Consider the following 17,539-nt stretch of genomic DNA (forward strand, 5'->3'; position numbering starts at 1 on the left):
TGGGGAGCACTTGAGGGGATACTGCAGTGGTCCAGCTGGAAGACGTCGGTGGCTTGGACAAGGATGGTGGCCGTGGAATAAGTGACAGGACAAAAGGAAGAGATATTAGGGGAGACAGGACTTGGTGATTGAGTGGAGGTAAGAGATGAGGCAGATGAAGGTGTTCAGGATGATGTCTCTTTCTGTCTGGGACAGTGTAACATTCCCCAAAAGAAGGAATACCGAGGAATAGGTTTGGGAAATGGGGAGGAGGGGTGGGAGGAAGGAAAGATAACAAGTTCAGTTTTTCACGTGTTGAACCTCAGGTATGTGAAAAATATCCAGCTGTGGATGCCCAGTAGGCACTGGGGCTCAGGAGAGAGGGGTGAGTGGGAGGCAGTGATTTTGAAATCAAGGGCACAGAACTGTTCATTTAAAGCATAGGTGTGAATGGAATTATCATGAAGCCAAAGCAAAGCCTAGGGTAAAATTCCAGGATCATCAAGATTTAAAAGTTGGTATAAAGTACAGTTAGGAATAGCAGCTAAAGGGGCACCCGGGGAGGGGCTCAGTCAGTTGAGCTTCTGACTCTTGGTCTCAGCTTAGGTCTTGATCTCAGGGTTGTGAGTTCAAGCCCTGCACTGGGCTCCTCACTAGGAATGGAGCCTACCTAAAACAGAAAAAAGAAAAGAAAAGAAACAGCAGCTAGACTGGGAGAAGGAGAAACAGGCATCATATAAGTCAAGGCAAGAGCATGTCTTGAGAATGAGGAAATGTGGACTTTATCAAGTGTTCTCAAAGCTTAAGCGTATCTCCTCTTTTCAGAATATGGCAACAGATTTCTGAAAGCTAATGTCGCCTGTTTCATAAGAACCATACCTGCCAGAAGACGTTAGAAATACAATTAAGATCTTGTTGACCAACTTCTCCATCAAGTGGTCACCACTGCCTAAGAGCTTTCATACTTTTTTTGTCTGTGAGCCACAAGAAGAAACCCATCTTACATTGTGACCCAGCTCACAGAAACATACATATATTTAACATATTAAAACAAAGGTTTCGGGCGCCTGGGTGGCTCAGTTGGTTAAGCGACTGCCTTCGGCTCAGGTCATGATCCTGGAGTCCCGGGATCGAGTCCCGCATTGGGCTCCGGGCTCGGCAGGGAGTCTGCTTCTCCCTCTGACCCTCCTTCCTCTCATGCTCTCTGTCTCTCATTCTCTCTGTCTCAAATAAATAAATAAAATCTTTAAAAAAAACAACAACAAAGGTTTCATAAGATGCTTTTTAAACTTTAGTACACACCATCAATTCAGTTATTTTCCATTCCAATCCACTTCACACCATTCCAGTCCTTTGCATTAAAAATAATGCTAGCTATGTCCCTCAAAACTGATTTCATGGTCCATCAACCGGTCTTGACTTATGGTTTGGAAAATACTGCCATCACCCATTTGATCCCCTTTCCTCCACCTCCCTCACTCCTGCCAAGGGCAGGATAGCTTCCCATGACAGAGGTTGATGGAGGAGAAAATACTCTTTCCCGGATTCTGAACCACTTTTCCAAAGCTTGTGACAAATCTTGTGGTTTCAGTATCGCACTATATATTTTCTGCACTAAATTCTTTTGGCAGGTAGAATTTAAGCTGTTGTTAAAATTTCATCTTTCACCTGGAAACAAACCTTGCTCCCAAGTGTAAAGACATACTATGTAAGTTGCCCAAGGTCACCTGGCTAGGTTCACAGGCTGGCGGCAAACCAAGGACGGTTTGGCCTTGGAGCTGAGCTTGGAGCCCTGTCAGTGACAAACACGGCCCCGTCTTTCCGTCCATCTTGGACGTGCACAAGCATGTAAGACCTCCGACGTGCCAAGTTGCTTGTTCATTTTGGGAATTTGTACCATATAAATTATTTGCTCTCACAGAGCTGTGATGACTGTACTTTTTTGTTATCCTTTTCAGAACCAAATAAACATGTAGAGGACACTGCAAGCTCTTTGCTTCACCTAATGGGAAAGGAGGCCAGGGCATATTCAAGAGCCATTTTTCTTTGCAGAGTGATGTCTTCTTTCTTAAAACACCAGCTTCCAGAAAAACTCCTCGAAAATGAAAATGAGGTTCTAGATAAATGAAGTCACTGTAAATAGCCGCTGAAGTAGTTCACTGCCTTTAGTGGTCAGAATATTTTCTTCAGAGAGAAAAATGACTTTGTCCTTTTTGTTGTTGTTGTTAATAGGGTACTTTTTTTTTTTATTTGAACAATCAGAAATGTGTAATCAACAGAGAAAGAAATCACTCTAAAACCTATTACCTGAAACACTTGGCATACATGATTTTGGACATCTCATTATGCTTCTCTGTTCACACAGGAATGGTTAGATGGCTGCATACACAGACCATAACTAGATTATACCATACATGTGGTTTTAATCAAAGTTGCAAATTTAGCCTGATTTGAACTTTAAGATTTTATTTATTTATTTATTTATTTATTTATTTATTTATTTATTTATTTATTTATTTAGTGCGAGTGGGGAGAGAGAGAATCCCAAGCAGACTCCACGCTGAGCTCGGAACCCAACCCCAGGCTCAATCTCAAGACCCGGAGATCATGACCTGGGCCAAAATCAAGAGTCAGATGCCTGACCGACTCAACCACTCAGCCATCCCCTGATTTGAACTTTAATAGAAAAAGAAATTGAAATGAAATTAAAGGAATTGTTGTAGTTCAAGTGTTTCATCACCACAAGAGATATTAGTTCCTAAAAGATCTTTTAAAGTAAGAAAATGGCTTATGAAAAATATTGAATGTTTGGTTATCAAGATGATGAAATATTTTCACTTTAGATCACATTTAATGGCTTCTTGCTAGGAAACTTGGTATACTTATACACTTTCCCCACCTTTTAATTTGTTATATTATTGTTTAGGTTTCAAACATTTATAAGAAAGTTCGATAACCACATTTCCCATCACTATTTAGTCTCAGTTCTTCACTTAGATGGTCTCAATGCATACACCAGTCTTTTCACAATGACAAATAATCTCGTCAGTACTAAGCTCTTCCTTCAGGTTCATTTTTACCTGTCAGCCAGATATCATCTTTAGTTAGTGATTTTCTCCCCATCAAGTAGATCTCAGGGGAGGGCTCTCCTGACATCTCACTTGCTTGAAAATACATCTGTTGAACTTGTTAAGAATCCTAGATCACACCTATTTTTCCCTCAGAGGATGTATCACTGTCTTCTGTTGCGTGTTGCCACACAGAAATCATCCCCCTCCCTCTGCCCTCCTTGAGCCCTGCTCTTGCTATGACAGTCACAAAGTACCTTATCTTCTCAAAGTTCAGTAAACTCACCAGGATAGGTCTTCCTACTGTTTTTATTACATTTTCCCAGACTGAGCATGCACCTGTGATGTGCAGCTCCAGAGAGTCATTACCACTTGCTCAAGTACTATCAGTTAGCCATAGGGTTTTCCTCTCATATAACATTTTTATTTTCCATCTCTTCCCTAAGTCTGCCCACTTGCTTAAAAATTCTTCCCCTTGTCTTGGAATTTTTTCTTTAAATGCCTGCTTGTTTGCTTTCTCTCTCCCCTGCCTCCCTTCCTTCCTCCCTTCTTTCCTTCTTTCCTTCCTTTCCCTTTCTTTCTTCTTTTCTTCCTATTTACCATTAGAGATCATGTTGTGTATGGACTCAAACTATGAACAGTTATTTGTCTGCATTTTTCTATTCCCATGAGAAAACTTTTCAGGAACTTTTCACGTGTGTGTGTGTGTGTGTGTGTGTCTTTCTCCCTTCCAGTAATAATGGAGAGGTGCTATGCCAGATTCTTTGGGACTATTACTCTTTGAACAGGGCCAGTTATTTATTGAATATTGGGCAAATGGGTATAGGAGTGAGGGTATGTCACACACCTCCTCTCCAAGTCATATTATCCCTTTGCTGGAGAGCCTGCCCACCCTCACATTTGGGAATGGCAGGAGCCTGATGAGCCATAAGACACATCAGTAAGGTCATAGTCCCCCTAGTCCCAGCCATCATTGCTTCCCCTCCCTCCTACACCCTCCTCACCAGGGCGACTGGGCCTCTGCAGTGAATGTGTCACTTGAACATGATTTCTCTTTCAGCACCTCCTGTTCTGACATTCTGTGGCACCAAACTGGGGCTCATGGGGACATTTCCTCAATTTCTGGTGGCAGAAATCCTTAGATTCCATACCCTTAGGTTGTTACGTAAGCCTCTTAATACTGTGACATTTATTCTTGTAAAATTAAATTTCTACTGTTGGTGTTTAAGAAAGTATAGATTCACTTCCAGTTTCTGCAGTTGTTTTCCTTTAGATTTCACAGTATTTTGCTTGTACGCTCCTTAGCTTGTGGCTTGGGGTTTAGCCATTTGCTCTGTTTCCTTGAACATGGGCATCATCTGTATGTTCTGCATTCTTTCTTGCTTGCAATGAGTTTTGAGGGACAGGTGAAATGTGAAAATGTCCATTCACTACTATCTTTAATAGGAAAAGCTGGTGGCACAGAATTCTGCACTCAGTTTCACTTAAAAATGCCTGTTATTCCAATAAGTTTGGATATTTCAGAGGTGATGGACCTCCTTGTTTTCTCGGCCACAGAATAACATTTTGACCAACTTCTTTTCCCCACTTAATTAACTTTCCCGCACCTAAGAACCCAATGCTTCTGTCTTCACCAAGAAACGGTTTTCTAATTTAATCTGACAGAACATTCCAAGAAAATTTAGCAGGGAATATCTAAAACTTCTCTTTTTTCCATTAGTTAGTACAATAGATGGTTTATCTTTGCACAGTTACTAGGTGTTTGAGTCTTGTGTTTTTAAATTAGCCAAAAGGAAAAGAATCAACTTACATGAAATACTGCACAGTATAAGTAACTTCAGCTCCTTGTAGGCCCTCGGGTGGACTCCACTGTAGGATATTCCTCATGTTAATGGATAAGAAGGTAATATTTGTAGGCTTGGGTAAACCACCAGAGATGCAGAGAACTGAAGAAGGAGTAGAGAAGAATCAAGGTCTTAATGGAGAAAAAGGAAAACACAACCCCTGTGGTAGACAGTCTTCAGACATGGCCCCAATTAGCCGCACCTTCCTGTATTCATGTCCTATTTCCTCCTAAACCTGAGCCGACCCGATGACTCACTTCAACCAATGGAATGTGGCAGAAGTAACTCTGGGACTAAGTCTTAAGAAGGTCTGGCAATTTCTACTTTTGCCCTTTTGAAAGTCCTGAGCTGCAGGGTAAAAACCTGGGCCACTCTGCTGGAGGCCACACAAAGAGGGAAATGTTCAGGTGTCCTAGCTGAGCCCAGCCTTCCAAGCAGGAGGCTGGAACGAAGCCACTGTGCATACTCCAGCCCCATCTGCCATAGACTGAAGCTGCATGAGAGACTCCAAATGAGACCAGAGGAAGAACCATCCAGTTGAGCCCCAGTTAACCCTCAGATTTGTGAGAAATAATAAAGTGATTGTTTTAAACCATTTTGGGTAGTTTGTTAATGCACCAGCAGATAACTGAAATGATCTCCTTATTAGATACAGAAATAAAATTTAGGATAAATGGCCCTGAAAGGCTCAAGTTTTGGAGATTGGTGTTAGAGTGAGCTTTACTAAAGTATATAATAAAGCAATAATTAGAAAAGAAACCGGTGAAAGAAGACAACATATTTAATCAAATGCCGATATGTTCATGTAACTGTGCTCTAAGAAAATGTATCCTAGAGGATTAATTTGTAGGAAACTTCTGTAGAGAAATGAAAGAATTGAGACACTACCAACAAACTAGAAAAGGACAAAAGGAAAGTGGAGGACAGTTTCTTATAAAAGAAAACAAGGATGATCCTTGAATTAAAATAAATTTTAAAAATCATTGGTAACGTGTAAGAATCAAAATGTTAAAATATGGGCGAGACCACAAAGTCCTGGGTTTATAAACATTCAGATTTTATGAAGAACAGATCTCATCATAAAGACACATATTTTAGTCAATGAACTTGGAAAATAAAAAATTTTGATACGGCAAACCAAACTTAGGAAATGAAATTTAGCTAAGTCACCAAAGGCTGGTCTAATTTCAGCTACAGTCCCATAATTCTTGTGTAAATTGGCTGGGGCTAACGTCGGAGAAAGAAATTAGTTTTATCCTTGGGGTAATCCTTGGCTAAGATTAGCTCTATACAATGTATTGTAATTCCACAAACCAAATGAAAAGAGAGAAAACAATTCTTTGCTTTAGAATTCAACTTTGTAATGCAACCCTAATTCCAAGCCAAAATAAGCTCTTTAACATGCAGCAGAGTAACCAAAATATAGATTGCTGAGTGTGTGTTTGGGTATGTGTGCATATGTTATATTTGTGATGGCTCCTACTTTTAACCTTGATCATTTTTTTTAATACCTCAGTTTTATTTTTAAGAAGAAAGTTAAATACTCAAGGAGAAGCACTATCAGCTGATCACTGTGTGGGTATGTGTCTGGTAGGGGCAGAGATCTCAAAAAGACACAGCCTGCCCAATGTCTGTCTTTGATTTTTATCCCTCTAGCTCTCTGGAACCATCGTGTATCAACTGGTATGGGTCTTTTTTTTCTGGAGATCATATGCTATGAATAATTATCAGTGATTTAATACTGCTCTGTGCTATCAATAGGTTCTGATTTTTAATGAGAGTTTTGAGGATGAAACTGAGAGCATGGGGGAGGCAGAGCCATGAAGCACTGTGTTTTCCAACCCTTCAAAAGTGAGGAACGCTTTTAACATAAAAAGTTCCAAGGGTCTTTTCAGATCTAAAACCTGTGGTTTTACATGTTTATATGACACATGCATGTGAAGAGTGGTTAGCATCTTGTAAGAATGAAAATTAAAATAGACTGTGTATTATAATATCACGGATGGAAGATACTACCAAAACATGGCTCCACAGAACTAACTGATAAGAAACTAGAATATTCCGGTGTGTGGCAACTTAAGTTTGGAGATATAAAACACAAGTTATGTTAGATATTGTAGTTCAGAGATATGTTCCAATGTTTAATCTATAAAAATCTTTATCTTCAACACCTCTGATTTCTGTTCATTTTTTTTTAAAGATTTTATTTATTTATTTCTTTGAGAGACAGAAAGAGAGCATGGTAGTGTGCTCATTGGGGAGGAGTAGAGGGGGGAGAGAGAGGGAAGAGGGGAAAGAATTTCAGGCTGACTCCGCACTGAGGGCGGAGCCTGATGGGGAGTGGGGGCTCTATCTCAAGAGCCTGATATCATGATCTGAGCTGAAACCAAGAGTAGGTTGCTTAAACAACTGAGCCACCCAGGTTCCCCTTCTACTTATTTTTTAATGGAAGTAAACAGTTGACAAAATTCTCAAGATGCCTAAAACATACCCAAAACAGTTTTAAGAAATAACCTGGAATAAAAAAAAAATGGATTGCTCATTTCAAGTTAAGGTAATTTAATTTTTTTGGTCATTGTTAGGAGGAAATAAAGCAATTTTGCTATTCTGAAATGAACCATGCTCTGGAATGTGCTGTCAATCTTTAATGTTCATTGGTTCAACAGACATCTTGCTTCATGTTTTATAATTGTTTAATGATCCTCTAGAAATGTTATGTCAATTATCAAAATAGGTTAAAGAAAACAGTGTGACAATAACACTAAAACATTAAACATTTTTTTCTCATGTCATTCTATTTTTTGAAAAGAAGATATATTTCATTGGAAACGTGAAATGCATATGCTACCGCCTCCAAAAGTCTACGTTATGGGTAAATCATGTGTATCTCCACACTTTGGGTAGCCAGCCTCCAAGATGGCTCTCAATAACCTCCTCCTCCTGGCATTCCCAGCCTGCATATCCTCTCCCACATTGTATCTGGGTTGGTCTCTAAGTTTTAATAGTTTGATTTTATCTTTATAAAAAAAATTAAAAACCCAGTGAGAAGACTGGGAACTTATTAGCCTTTTAATAGCAAGTGGGGATTGCAGTGACAACTTTTTGAATATTTTTAAAAAAGATAAATGCTTAGTTAAACTCATTGTAAATACACTGACAAGGATTCAGAGTAGTAAACACCTTTAATAGAAATACATTTAAAAATGGATATTATGGTTTGGTACACTATTTCTGGGGAAAGAATATTCTAGCTTTTAGTCCTGCAGAGTCTTCTTCTTGGATTGACATTATTTATCTGAATATATAGGCAGAAAAGATATCAGTTTGGGATCATTCCCTTGTCAATAAATCAAAGTATTATCAAGGAGCTTCCCTACCATGAAAAAGGAGGGCATGTTCTGGTATCAGCCCAGCTCTGTCACCCCAGAACACAAAATATCCCTTGTTATGACATAGTTTGCTATTTCTGAACCATTTCTCATCAGAGCAAATTAAGCCATGTAATCTTTCTTCACCTCTTGTCTCTCTGCTTGTATTTCTAGAAATGGATATTCATCAATTGGGGGGGGGGTTGATAGTAATTTATTTACTTTTATCATTTATAATAGTTCTTAATTTTGGAATTTTAATGATTTATCTTTGATCAATGGAAATAGATGTTTCTTAGTACGGTGAGGTTTGACCTTTCTGCAAAGAAGAGTTATATGGACTGCCTGCTCCCTTGGGTTAGTTCTGGTTTTAGTAGGATATGGGAGGTCTTTTGGCATGATTAAAAATTATGCCATTCATGACAGGCTAAGAGATTTTATTTTAATAGTAGATACAGTATATGAATAAAAGCCAACTTACATAAGACTTTAAAAATATAATAAATATTGTGAAAACGTTTACATGTTATCATATTTAGTTGAAGTGAGGCAAATGGCTAGCATATAATGAAAAGAGTGGCTAACATTTATTGAATCCTTACCATGTAGCTGACTCAAGTCTATGTGCTGTATACAGCTAAATCATACAATTTCCATAACAGCCTTCTGGAAGGTACCTCCATTATCATCTCCATTATACAGATGAGGAAACTGAGGCACAGAGAAGTTGCACAAGTTCACACAGCTAGTGAGCAGAGGAGTTGGGTTCAGAACCCACACTGTTAAACTCCTCACTCACCTGCTACCCTTGCAAACTAATCCTTATCTGAATTTAAACAAAGACAAGACTGATGAAAAAACACATATTATCCTAGATATTCATATATAAAATCATTTAAGTATTAATAAATATTAGATATTGATGTCATCAGTACCTTTCTTTAGATCCCACCACACCCTGTATTAGGAAACCCTTTTCCTTTTCCTTTCAGGGTATTTTCTTTTATTTTGGCCCATATCTGATCCTGGAGAATGCAAGTAGGAACTCTATTTCTGCTTTGACACAATCCTCAGACAATGTATGGTGACTAGAAAAACAGGGATTTTTAAAAGGATGTGTTTGAGTCCATTCTGGTGTCTTTTTTAGTTGCGGAGTACATGCCTTCTATCAATTTGAAACCATACCAAAACTTAAAGATGTAGAAATAATATATTTTGCCTTGGCCTTGGGCTTTAGCTCTTGGTCTCCCCTACAGAATACACTACAGTCATGCATGGTCTCCACTAAAGTGCGGGGTGGGGGGCATTCTTGATGACAGTCATCTGGATAAGAGGCTGGTCTTTGAAGAGAAGATGGAACTCAGCAGACCTCAAAAAGGGGTGGGAACTCTGGGCTCCTTTTCAGCTTCCCTGACCAGGTATGGACTTTGAGCAATGGAGGGATACTTAATGGTGCCCCTTGAATTGTGGTTATTTAAGATGGCCTCTGCATTATCAAAGCTGTGAAAGGTCAGTAGAGAGGTGTCTACTTAATGAACTTCCAACTAATGATTGGTTAGCTCTATCTGTAAGCCACATCATTCAGATTTGTGTCTGCTCTCAGTGTTTATTTTCCTTTTGTAATATCTTGGCCTTTGGGGAAGTTTCTAGCTCAACCTCATTTATGTTATACACCATAAGGAGAAAGTCCTATCTCTGTTCTTGGGTCTTTTTAGTAGGAAGAGAACAGATAAATGACATGTGAAATGGGTAAATCTGTAACAACTTCATTGGTGGAATATTATAAAATGTGGCTACTACATTCGTTCCAAGAGTTACCTTGCATAAATATAGATCTCCAGGTGTAGCAAAATGGTGTGCAACATTTTCCTAGTAGCCTCAAAGCTCATACTACATCCTCTAAGAATGCTGCAGTTTTACTTATATGCCTGACAGTCAAAGACATTTCCATTTCATTACACTGTGGGAAAAGCTCATGGATAAATTAGTGCCTAATGTACGCCCATAAAAAGTGGTGAGGTTTTCAGAGTGAACTCACGAAGGGTCAGGGTAATCAGTCTTGAGGTTACCCAAACCTCTGTCTTTGAGTGCTGAGGCAAGTTGATTTTCCTATTATGGACTGTATGTTCATCCACCAGTGAGGAAAACAACCAGGCTGTAAGAGGCTCAACAGTCAAATGTGTCCACGTCTGGTGACTTCCCCTGTGGGGCCCTTCAAGTTTCTCAAGCTCATGACTAACTAGGGAACCTTTGCATAGAGGAAACCCTGCCCAACTTTACCCAGAGAACGTTTCCAGCCCCTTGCCCCTTCTGTCTTTCTGAAGCTAGAGCGGAGTTAAGGAATCACCAGGTTCTGAGCCGTTGGACATTGGGCTCCATGTTTTATAGTCTTTGCATCCCCAGCACGAGGCAAATAAATGCTTTTGAACTGAACTAACCAGGGGCTGGCAGGGCTCACATAAATCATGAAGGCAGGGCAGGATCCAGATACACGTGAAGACTGAATGGGGGTGGGAACTGCCTCAACTGCCAAATCTTGGTATCTTGAAATCACCCTGGTCAACTTACACGGTACACACTCAGCAGATGCTTTTTAGTGAAGGAACAGTAGCCCATGCATGGCAAGTGGCTGCTACATGTTGCCAAGTGTCTTTTGAAATAGGCAAATACCTTAATATGATTGTATCAGCTCTTTACTGTGGGAAGGGAGGTTAAAAGAGTTAACAAAAAGCACCAGAGGGTAATGAACCAATTTCAGAAAGCACGAGCTGGACACAACTCATCGTAACCACCAAATGAGAGCCAAATGGCATTGCTGCCTTTAGACTGATCATCTTTGGTCTTGTTCTAACTTCATCATGCTGAAAGGAAAAGCAGATTTTCTTTTGTCTCAGGTTGTAAACTAGTTCTCTTGAAAAATATTCACTCCTCTTTCTCCTCTTTTCTCTAATTATATATCAAGGACCCTTAAAAACTAGGCATCTAAAAACAGCCCTTACAATGTTATTCAGGAACTATTTACCTGAGTCAGGAGGATACCTGACTGAGGCCAAAGAAAAGATACACAGCTGTGTTCTCTAAAGGAGAGAGCATGGGTTGGCGTTAACATTAGTTCCTGTAAACTCGATGGTCTTCTCCGAACCTCCATCTCCACAGTTACTTCTCTACTCTCTCTTGGCCCACTCACTGCTGGATGTGTGGGCTGCCTCGATGTTCTCTCTAATAATACTGTCCCTCACACAGGGCTGCCATCTGCCCTCCCTCTCTGGCTTCTAGTAATTGTTTATGTGAGTAGGTCAGAGAAGCTCTAAGAACAAGAGTTCCAGAGCCACACTGGAGCCCACTCCCTGCCCTACCACTTAGCACAGCCACGTGCCCTCAAGTCGGTTACTTAACCTTTGTACCTCAATTTCCTCTTTGTAAAATAAAACAATACTACGTGCTTCATAGGATTGATGGGATGATTAAATAAGATTCTCTACATAGACCTCCTGGAACAGTGCCTGGCACAAAGGAAGAGCTCAATCCTTGTTCACTTAGTGTTCTCCTCCATAGTTACTATTCTCACTTTACAGATGAATCGATAGAGCCCCAGAGAAGCTGCATGATTTGGCCATGGTTATTCAACCATTTGGAGGATACCTGACTGAGGCCAAGTGTTCTGACTATTGACAGGGCTCCTACAGTAGGATACTCACCTACCGCCTTTAGGAAATGCTCCAAAGAACACTGTTGTGGGAGGAAGGGATTGTATGATCATTATAAATTTTGCATGTGATAGATGATTGATTCTAAGGAGAGATAGAAGAAATGCAATGAGGAAAACCCAAGTATTTCTTCTTCACTGAAGCTTTTCCTGGTGGAACTGTACACAGCCACGTCATTCCTTCAACATAGTTACTGGGCACCTACCGTGTGCTAGAAATAGAAACTGATAGGCACTAGGGGGCAGCAGAAGCCAGAAACACACAGAAGGCTCTGCTGCTCACATGGAGCCAGCAGATATTGTTTGAATCTGGGACACAATCCATCAATATATGCTTTCCCTGCCAGGAATGTGAACATTTATGTGGATGAGTGATGCATGAGTCATACAGAAAAAGCAGCGCTATTTCTTTATAGCCACACCTCAACAAATAAATTTATGTGCTTAAACATGTTTTTGACTATTGCTGTTGGTACCTAGTAGCAAGCAAGACCTTAAAGTCGAGACTACTTTTTAAAAGAAATATATTGGAGTTTACCCATCAAAGAGAGGGTGCATCTTCCATGTGGTTCCCAGGGGAGGGTTTATAATTATTCCTATGGTACTGCTCAGCTCATGGCATTTGGGGCATGCTTCCTTTCAGCTATAATTGTTATCAGAGGTAGCTTATAAACATGAAAGAAATTCCGTCTCTTTTTTTTTTACAGCCACACCTTGTTTTTGCCCAACCGTAGCCTGATTTCCCAGCTTGATTACCCAAGTTTGTTGGAAATGGCTTGGAATACTTTGAAAATTAAATCATACCTCCAAGATGAAGGTTTGCCACTTAAGGGGCTATTCTGACCAACATGTGCAGGCTCTACTTGGAACTCTGAAAAAAGGAGTTTAAGAAATACATCACGGTGAGAATTTTGTGCATCACCTCCTAAAAGGTCTATTTTGAAGACACCATTTTTAACTTGTATATGTCAGCCCCACTGTTAGAAAATCAGTTGTAGGTCAGACGCTTAATGACTGAGCCACCCAGGTGCCCCGCAAAGCCATTCTTTTATTCATATCTCTATCACTTGAAATTTTCAGAGAGAAAGTTAACAAAACAAAAATGTGAGAAAATAATTAACCAATTTTTTTTAAAGATTTTATTTATTTATTTGAGAGAGAGAGAATGAGAGAGAGCGAGTACATGAGAGGGGGGAGGGTCAGAGGGAGAAGCAGACTCCCTGCTGAGCAGGGAGCCCGATGCGGGACTCGATCCCGGGACTCCAGGATCAGGACCTGAGCCGAAGGCAGTCGCTTAACCAACTGAGCCACCCAGGCGCCCGAGAAAATAATTAATAGAAAAAGTAAGAGAGTTTTAAAAATAATTATTTAGTGGAAAGGAACTGAGAAGTAATTATTTAGGGGCGATTTGGAAGTCATTAATAGTATTTGCTTCTTGTTCATTGTGGACTGGCATTTTGAGGTAAATGAAGTTGATGGTGTGATCACCGTTGTAATCTCAGATTTTCCAGTTGGACAAGACCAAAATGGAAGTGTAGAGTAGCCATCAAAAACACTGTCAGAGGGCACCTGGGTGGCTCAGATGGTTAAGCGTCTGCCTTCGGCTCAGGTCATGATCTCAGGGTCCTGGGATCGAGTCCCGCATCGGGCTTCCTGCTCCTTGGGAGCCTGCTTCTCCCTCTGCCTCTCTCTCTCTGTCTCTCATGAATAAATAAATAAAATCTTAAAAAAAAAAAAACAAAACAAAAACAACACTGTTAGAGGGCGCCTGGGTGGCTCAGATGGTTAAGCGTCTGCCTTCGGCTCAGGTCATGATCCCAGGGTCCTGGGATCGAGTCCCGCATTGGGCTCCCGGCTCAGCGGGGAGCCTGCTTCTCTCTCTGACCCTCTCCCCTCTCATGCTGTTTCTCTCTCGCTCGCTCTCTAAAAAATAAATAAATAAAATCTTTAAAACAAACAAACAAACAAACAAAAACACTGTCAGAAAGGTAAATGTGATTTTCAGTGGGCTAACTCTCCTCTATAGTGAAAGTAGAAGCTTTGATGTTTTTGAGGGTGACCAGGACTACGATCAGACCTCTCTGGGGTTGAACTATGCCTTGATGAAGTTGGGTAACTGCATGCAATAAGATGAACAGAAGTCCCACATTCTGCCTGGGCCACACTGAAGATCAGCTCTTTTAGGTCCTTAACTGCCACGAAGATGTAAAAAAGCACGGGTCATTAGAAAAGCAGAGCAACAATGAAGAGGCCACGCACAAAGACGAGTCAAGGGCATTGCTGCGCTGGGCAATGGGCATTGCACCAGCCTTGAAACTTCTCCAGGGACAACTGAGAGAATGGATCAATTAAGACATTCCCTTTGCTCTTGCTCACTAAAGCCAACAGAGTCTTCAAAGGGCTGTGTTGATTAAGGAAGTGGGAAATAGCACCTAGGACACCAGCCTTATCTTGCAAAACCACAGCTGTAACAATTGTGCCTTTTGATAACCGTGTGTGTAGTTTGATTCCGTATTGCAAAAAGCTGCAGACCACAGTGATTCGAGGCTGCCAATGACCATGAAGTCAGGCTGTCCTATAGCTACCAAGCTCCTTACTCCTGCCCACGTTTTGTTTGCTGATTTGTAGTTTTACAAGAAAGAACTGTAGGTGTGAAAAAGGAATATTAACTACCTGGTAATTTATAGAGAGAATGTGCTTAGAGCAGGATTTGGCTTCACAGGTGTACCTTGGTGACCCTGCAGGCTTGATCCCTGGCCACTGTACTTAAGTCACCATCACAACAAAGTGAGTCGGATGAATGTTGTGGTTTCCCAGTGAGTACAAAAGTTATGTTTACATTATACTGTTGTCCGCTAAATGTGCAACAGCATTATGTCTGAGAAACCAATGTACATAACTTAATTAAAAAATACTTTATTGCTAAAAACTGCTAACCATCCTCTGAGCCTTCTGCAAGTTCATAATCACCGATCACAGATCACGGATAACCAGAGCAAATATAATAATGATGAAAAAGTTTGAAATATTGCGAGAATTACCGAACTGTGATACAAAGACAGAAAGTGAACAAATGCTGCTGAGGACAATGGTGCTGATAGACCTCGCTGCTTGATGCAGGCTTGCCACAAATCTTCAATTTGTGACAAATGCCATGTTGACAAAGTGCAGTAAAATGAAGTATGCCTGTATTTTCCTGCTAATATTTAAAATGAAAAAGAGCTGAATTTATATTAAGTTATAATTGTTTTACATAATAGGGATGACAGCCTACCTATAACTATTTATTAAATTTATGTTTTTTTCCTAAAAGCATTGGAAGTATTTATTCATAGCAAGACATTTGACTTTGATACCTCATTGCTTGTATAATGCATCTTTTCTCCTCAAATAGGTAGAATGTGAAGTGATATATATAAAATTTTATATATACCTAATACCAAATTTTATATATATATATATACACACACACACATACCAGCAACTCTTATGAGTCTCAGTTTAGGGGACCCTTTTTATAGGAAGCCCTGCCTGCCTTCTAGATTTGATTGGTTACCTTGTTCTGTGCTTCTAAAGAAGCGTGTTTTTCTCAGTTCTAGCATTTATACTCTAACGTAATTACCTGTCTGTGACTAAAAGCTCTGTGAAGAAAGAGACCTTGTTTTCATGTTCATCTCAATACCTACAACTGTTCCTGATGGATATGAGTGAATGACATTGAATGAATGAAAAGTGCTCAAATCACATTGTGTCGAGGTATATGTTAACTTCTGAAAACTCAAAATGGATGCATGGTGTGTTAAGGTAATTCTTCTTCATTAAATCTGATCACCTCGAATACCTTATTCCCCTAAGTTATTTGCTCCTGAAATGCATGTGGTATTCTATTTTACACTTAGAAATTATGAGCTAATTTTTAAAATAACGAAGTAGAGCATTTAGTAGATAATTTAGCAACACACATATTTTAATCTAAAATGGAGGAGGAAGGCTGGCTTGGAATTGGAATGATAGTTAGCCTTAAGTATGAAAATGGTCCTTGCTGGAGCAAGAGCGAGGATTTTGCAGTGAAAGTGCCCCTCATATAAGCCGAGGCAGGAGGTAGGGGTCTGAGGAGAGTGAGCCCCTCTGCTGAAGAAATTTAAACTGTACTGTCTTTATTACACACCATTGATGGCTCTCCCCCCGCCTTTTTTTATTGAGCTAGAATTGACCTATAACATTATATGAGTTTTAGGTTTACAAAATAGTAATTCCATATTTCAATATATTACCCAATGGTCTCTCTCTCTTATGTTCATGTTATGGAAATTACAAGAGAAGACCTCATCTCCGCCCTCAACATTCTCAGGAGAGACTTTCAGGCATGACACTTCTATGAAAGTTGCCCTTTGACAATGGACATAGACTATAAACATGCTGAGGAGGAGAGCCACCACATGGGGCTGAAAAGGTAGCTTTTCTCCACTTTAGAAGCCAAGCTCATGGATCCTGCCCTATGAGCCTGTGAGGGTATGGTAGGTGTTATGAATTCAATTGTGCCTCCCAAAAGAAGTATGTTGAAATCCTAACCCCCAGAACCTCATAAAGTAACCTTAATTGGGTATAGCGTCTTTAGAGAGGTAATCAGTTAAAAAGAGGTCACTAGGGTGGGTCCTAATCCAATATGACTGACGTCCTTATAAAAGGGGGAAATTTAGACACAAAGAGAGACATGCACAGAGGGAAGATAATGTGAAGAGACAGGGAGAGCACCATGTGAAGGCAGAGAATTGGAACGAAGATCAACAAGCCAAGGGTTGCCAAAGATTGCCAGCAACCACCAGAAGCTAGGAGAGAGGCATGCACAGATGCTCCCTCACAGCCCTCAAAAGGAGTGAACCCTGGGGGCACCTGGGTGGTTCAGTGGTTAAGCGACTGCCTTCGGCTCAGGTCATGATCCCGGAGTCCTGGGATCGAGTCCCGCATCGGGCTCCCTGCTTGGCGGGGAGTCTGCTTCTCCCTCTGACCTTCTCCCTTCTCATGCTCTCTCTCTCAAATAAATAAATAAAATCTTAAAAAAAAAAAAAAGGAGTCAACCCTGCCAATATCTTAATTTCAGGCTTCTAGCTTCCAGAACCGTGAGATAATAAATTGATGTTATTTTTAAGCTACCCACTTCGTGGTACTTTGTTACGGCTGCCTCAGAAAACTGATACAGGAGGTGTCTTTTGCTTGCTTGTATCTTTCCTCAAAAATGAACACGGTGTTTACTGAGGAGAACAATGAATGCTTTAAAGGCTGCCGAATCTCCAGAAAGTAAAGATGAAGGGATTGATGCAAGAGGCAAAATATCTGCAAAGTTGAGAAGGAGAAAATTTAAATGGGGGAAATAATGTAAGCAAATGCTTTAACTAGGACAATGAAGTTGCCAAAAAAACCTCCTATCCCCAAAATACAAACGCAACTGTATGGGCTGGAACTTTGAGGACCCTGGATGAAGAGCATACATGTAGAGATCGAGAAGCATGAGGACAACTTACTGACAAGTCTGTATAGGAAAAAGTATGGAAATTACAGCCAGTGGCTGCACGG

At 40.3% G+C, this 17,539-nt stretch overlaps 1 protein-coding gene across 1 annotated transcript in view; it reads right to left on the reverse strand.

Annotated features, from left to right (window-relative positions):
* Window positions 1-17,539, reverse strand: part of IL20RA (interleukin 20 receptor subunit alpha) — a 32,230-nt gene that overhangs the window by 9,821 nt on the left and 4,870 nt on the right. Inside the window, exon 2 of the mRNA XM_034990757.1 lies at window positions 4,858-4,993. Coding sequence (XP_034846648.1) covers window positions 4,858-4,934 — 77 coding nt within the window. The 5' untranslated portion in view covers window positions 4,935-4,993. The remainder of the gene's footprint in view (window positions 1-4,857; window positions 4,994-17,539) is intronic.

Source organism: Mirounga leonina, unplaced genomic scaffold (genome assembly GCF_011800145.1).
Source record: "Mirounga leonina isolate KUSES-001 unplaced genomic scaffold, KU_Mleo_1.0 Mir_53, whole genome shotgun sequence".
NCBI classification, from domain to species: Eukaryota; Metazoa; Chordata; class Mammalia; order Carnivora; family Phocidae; genus Mirounga; species Mirounga leonina.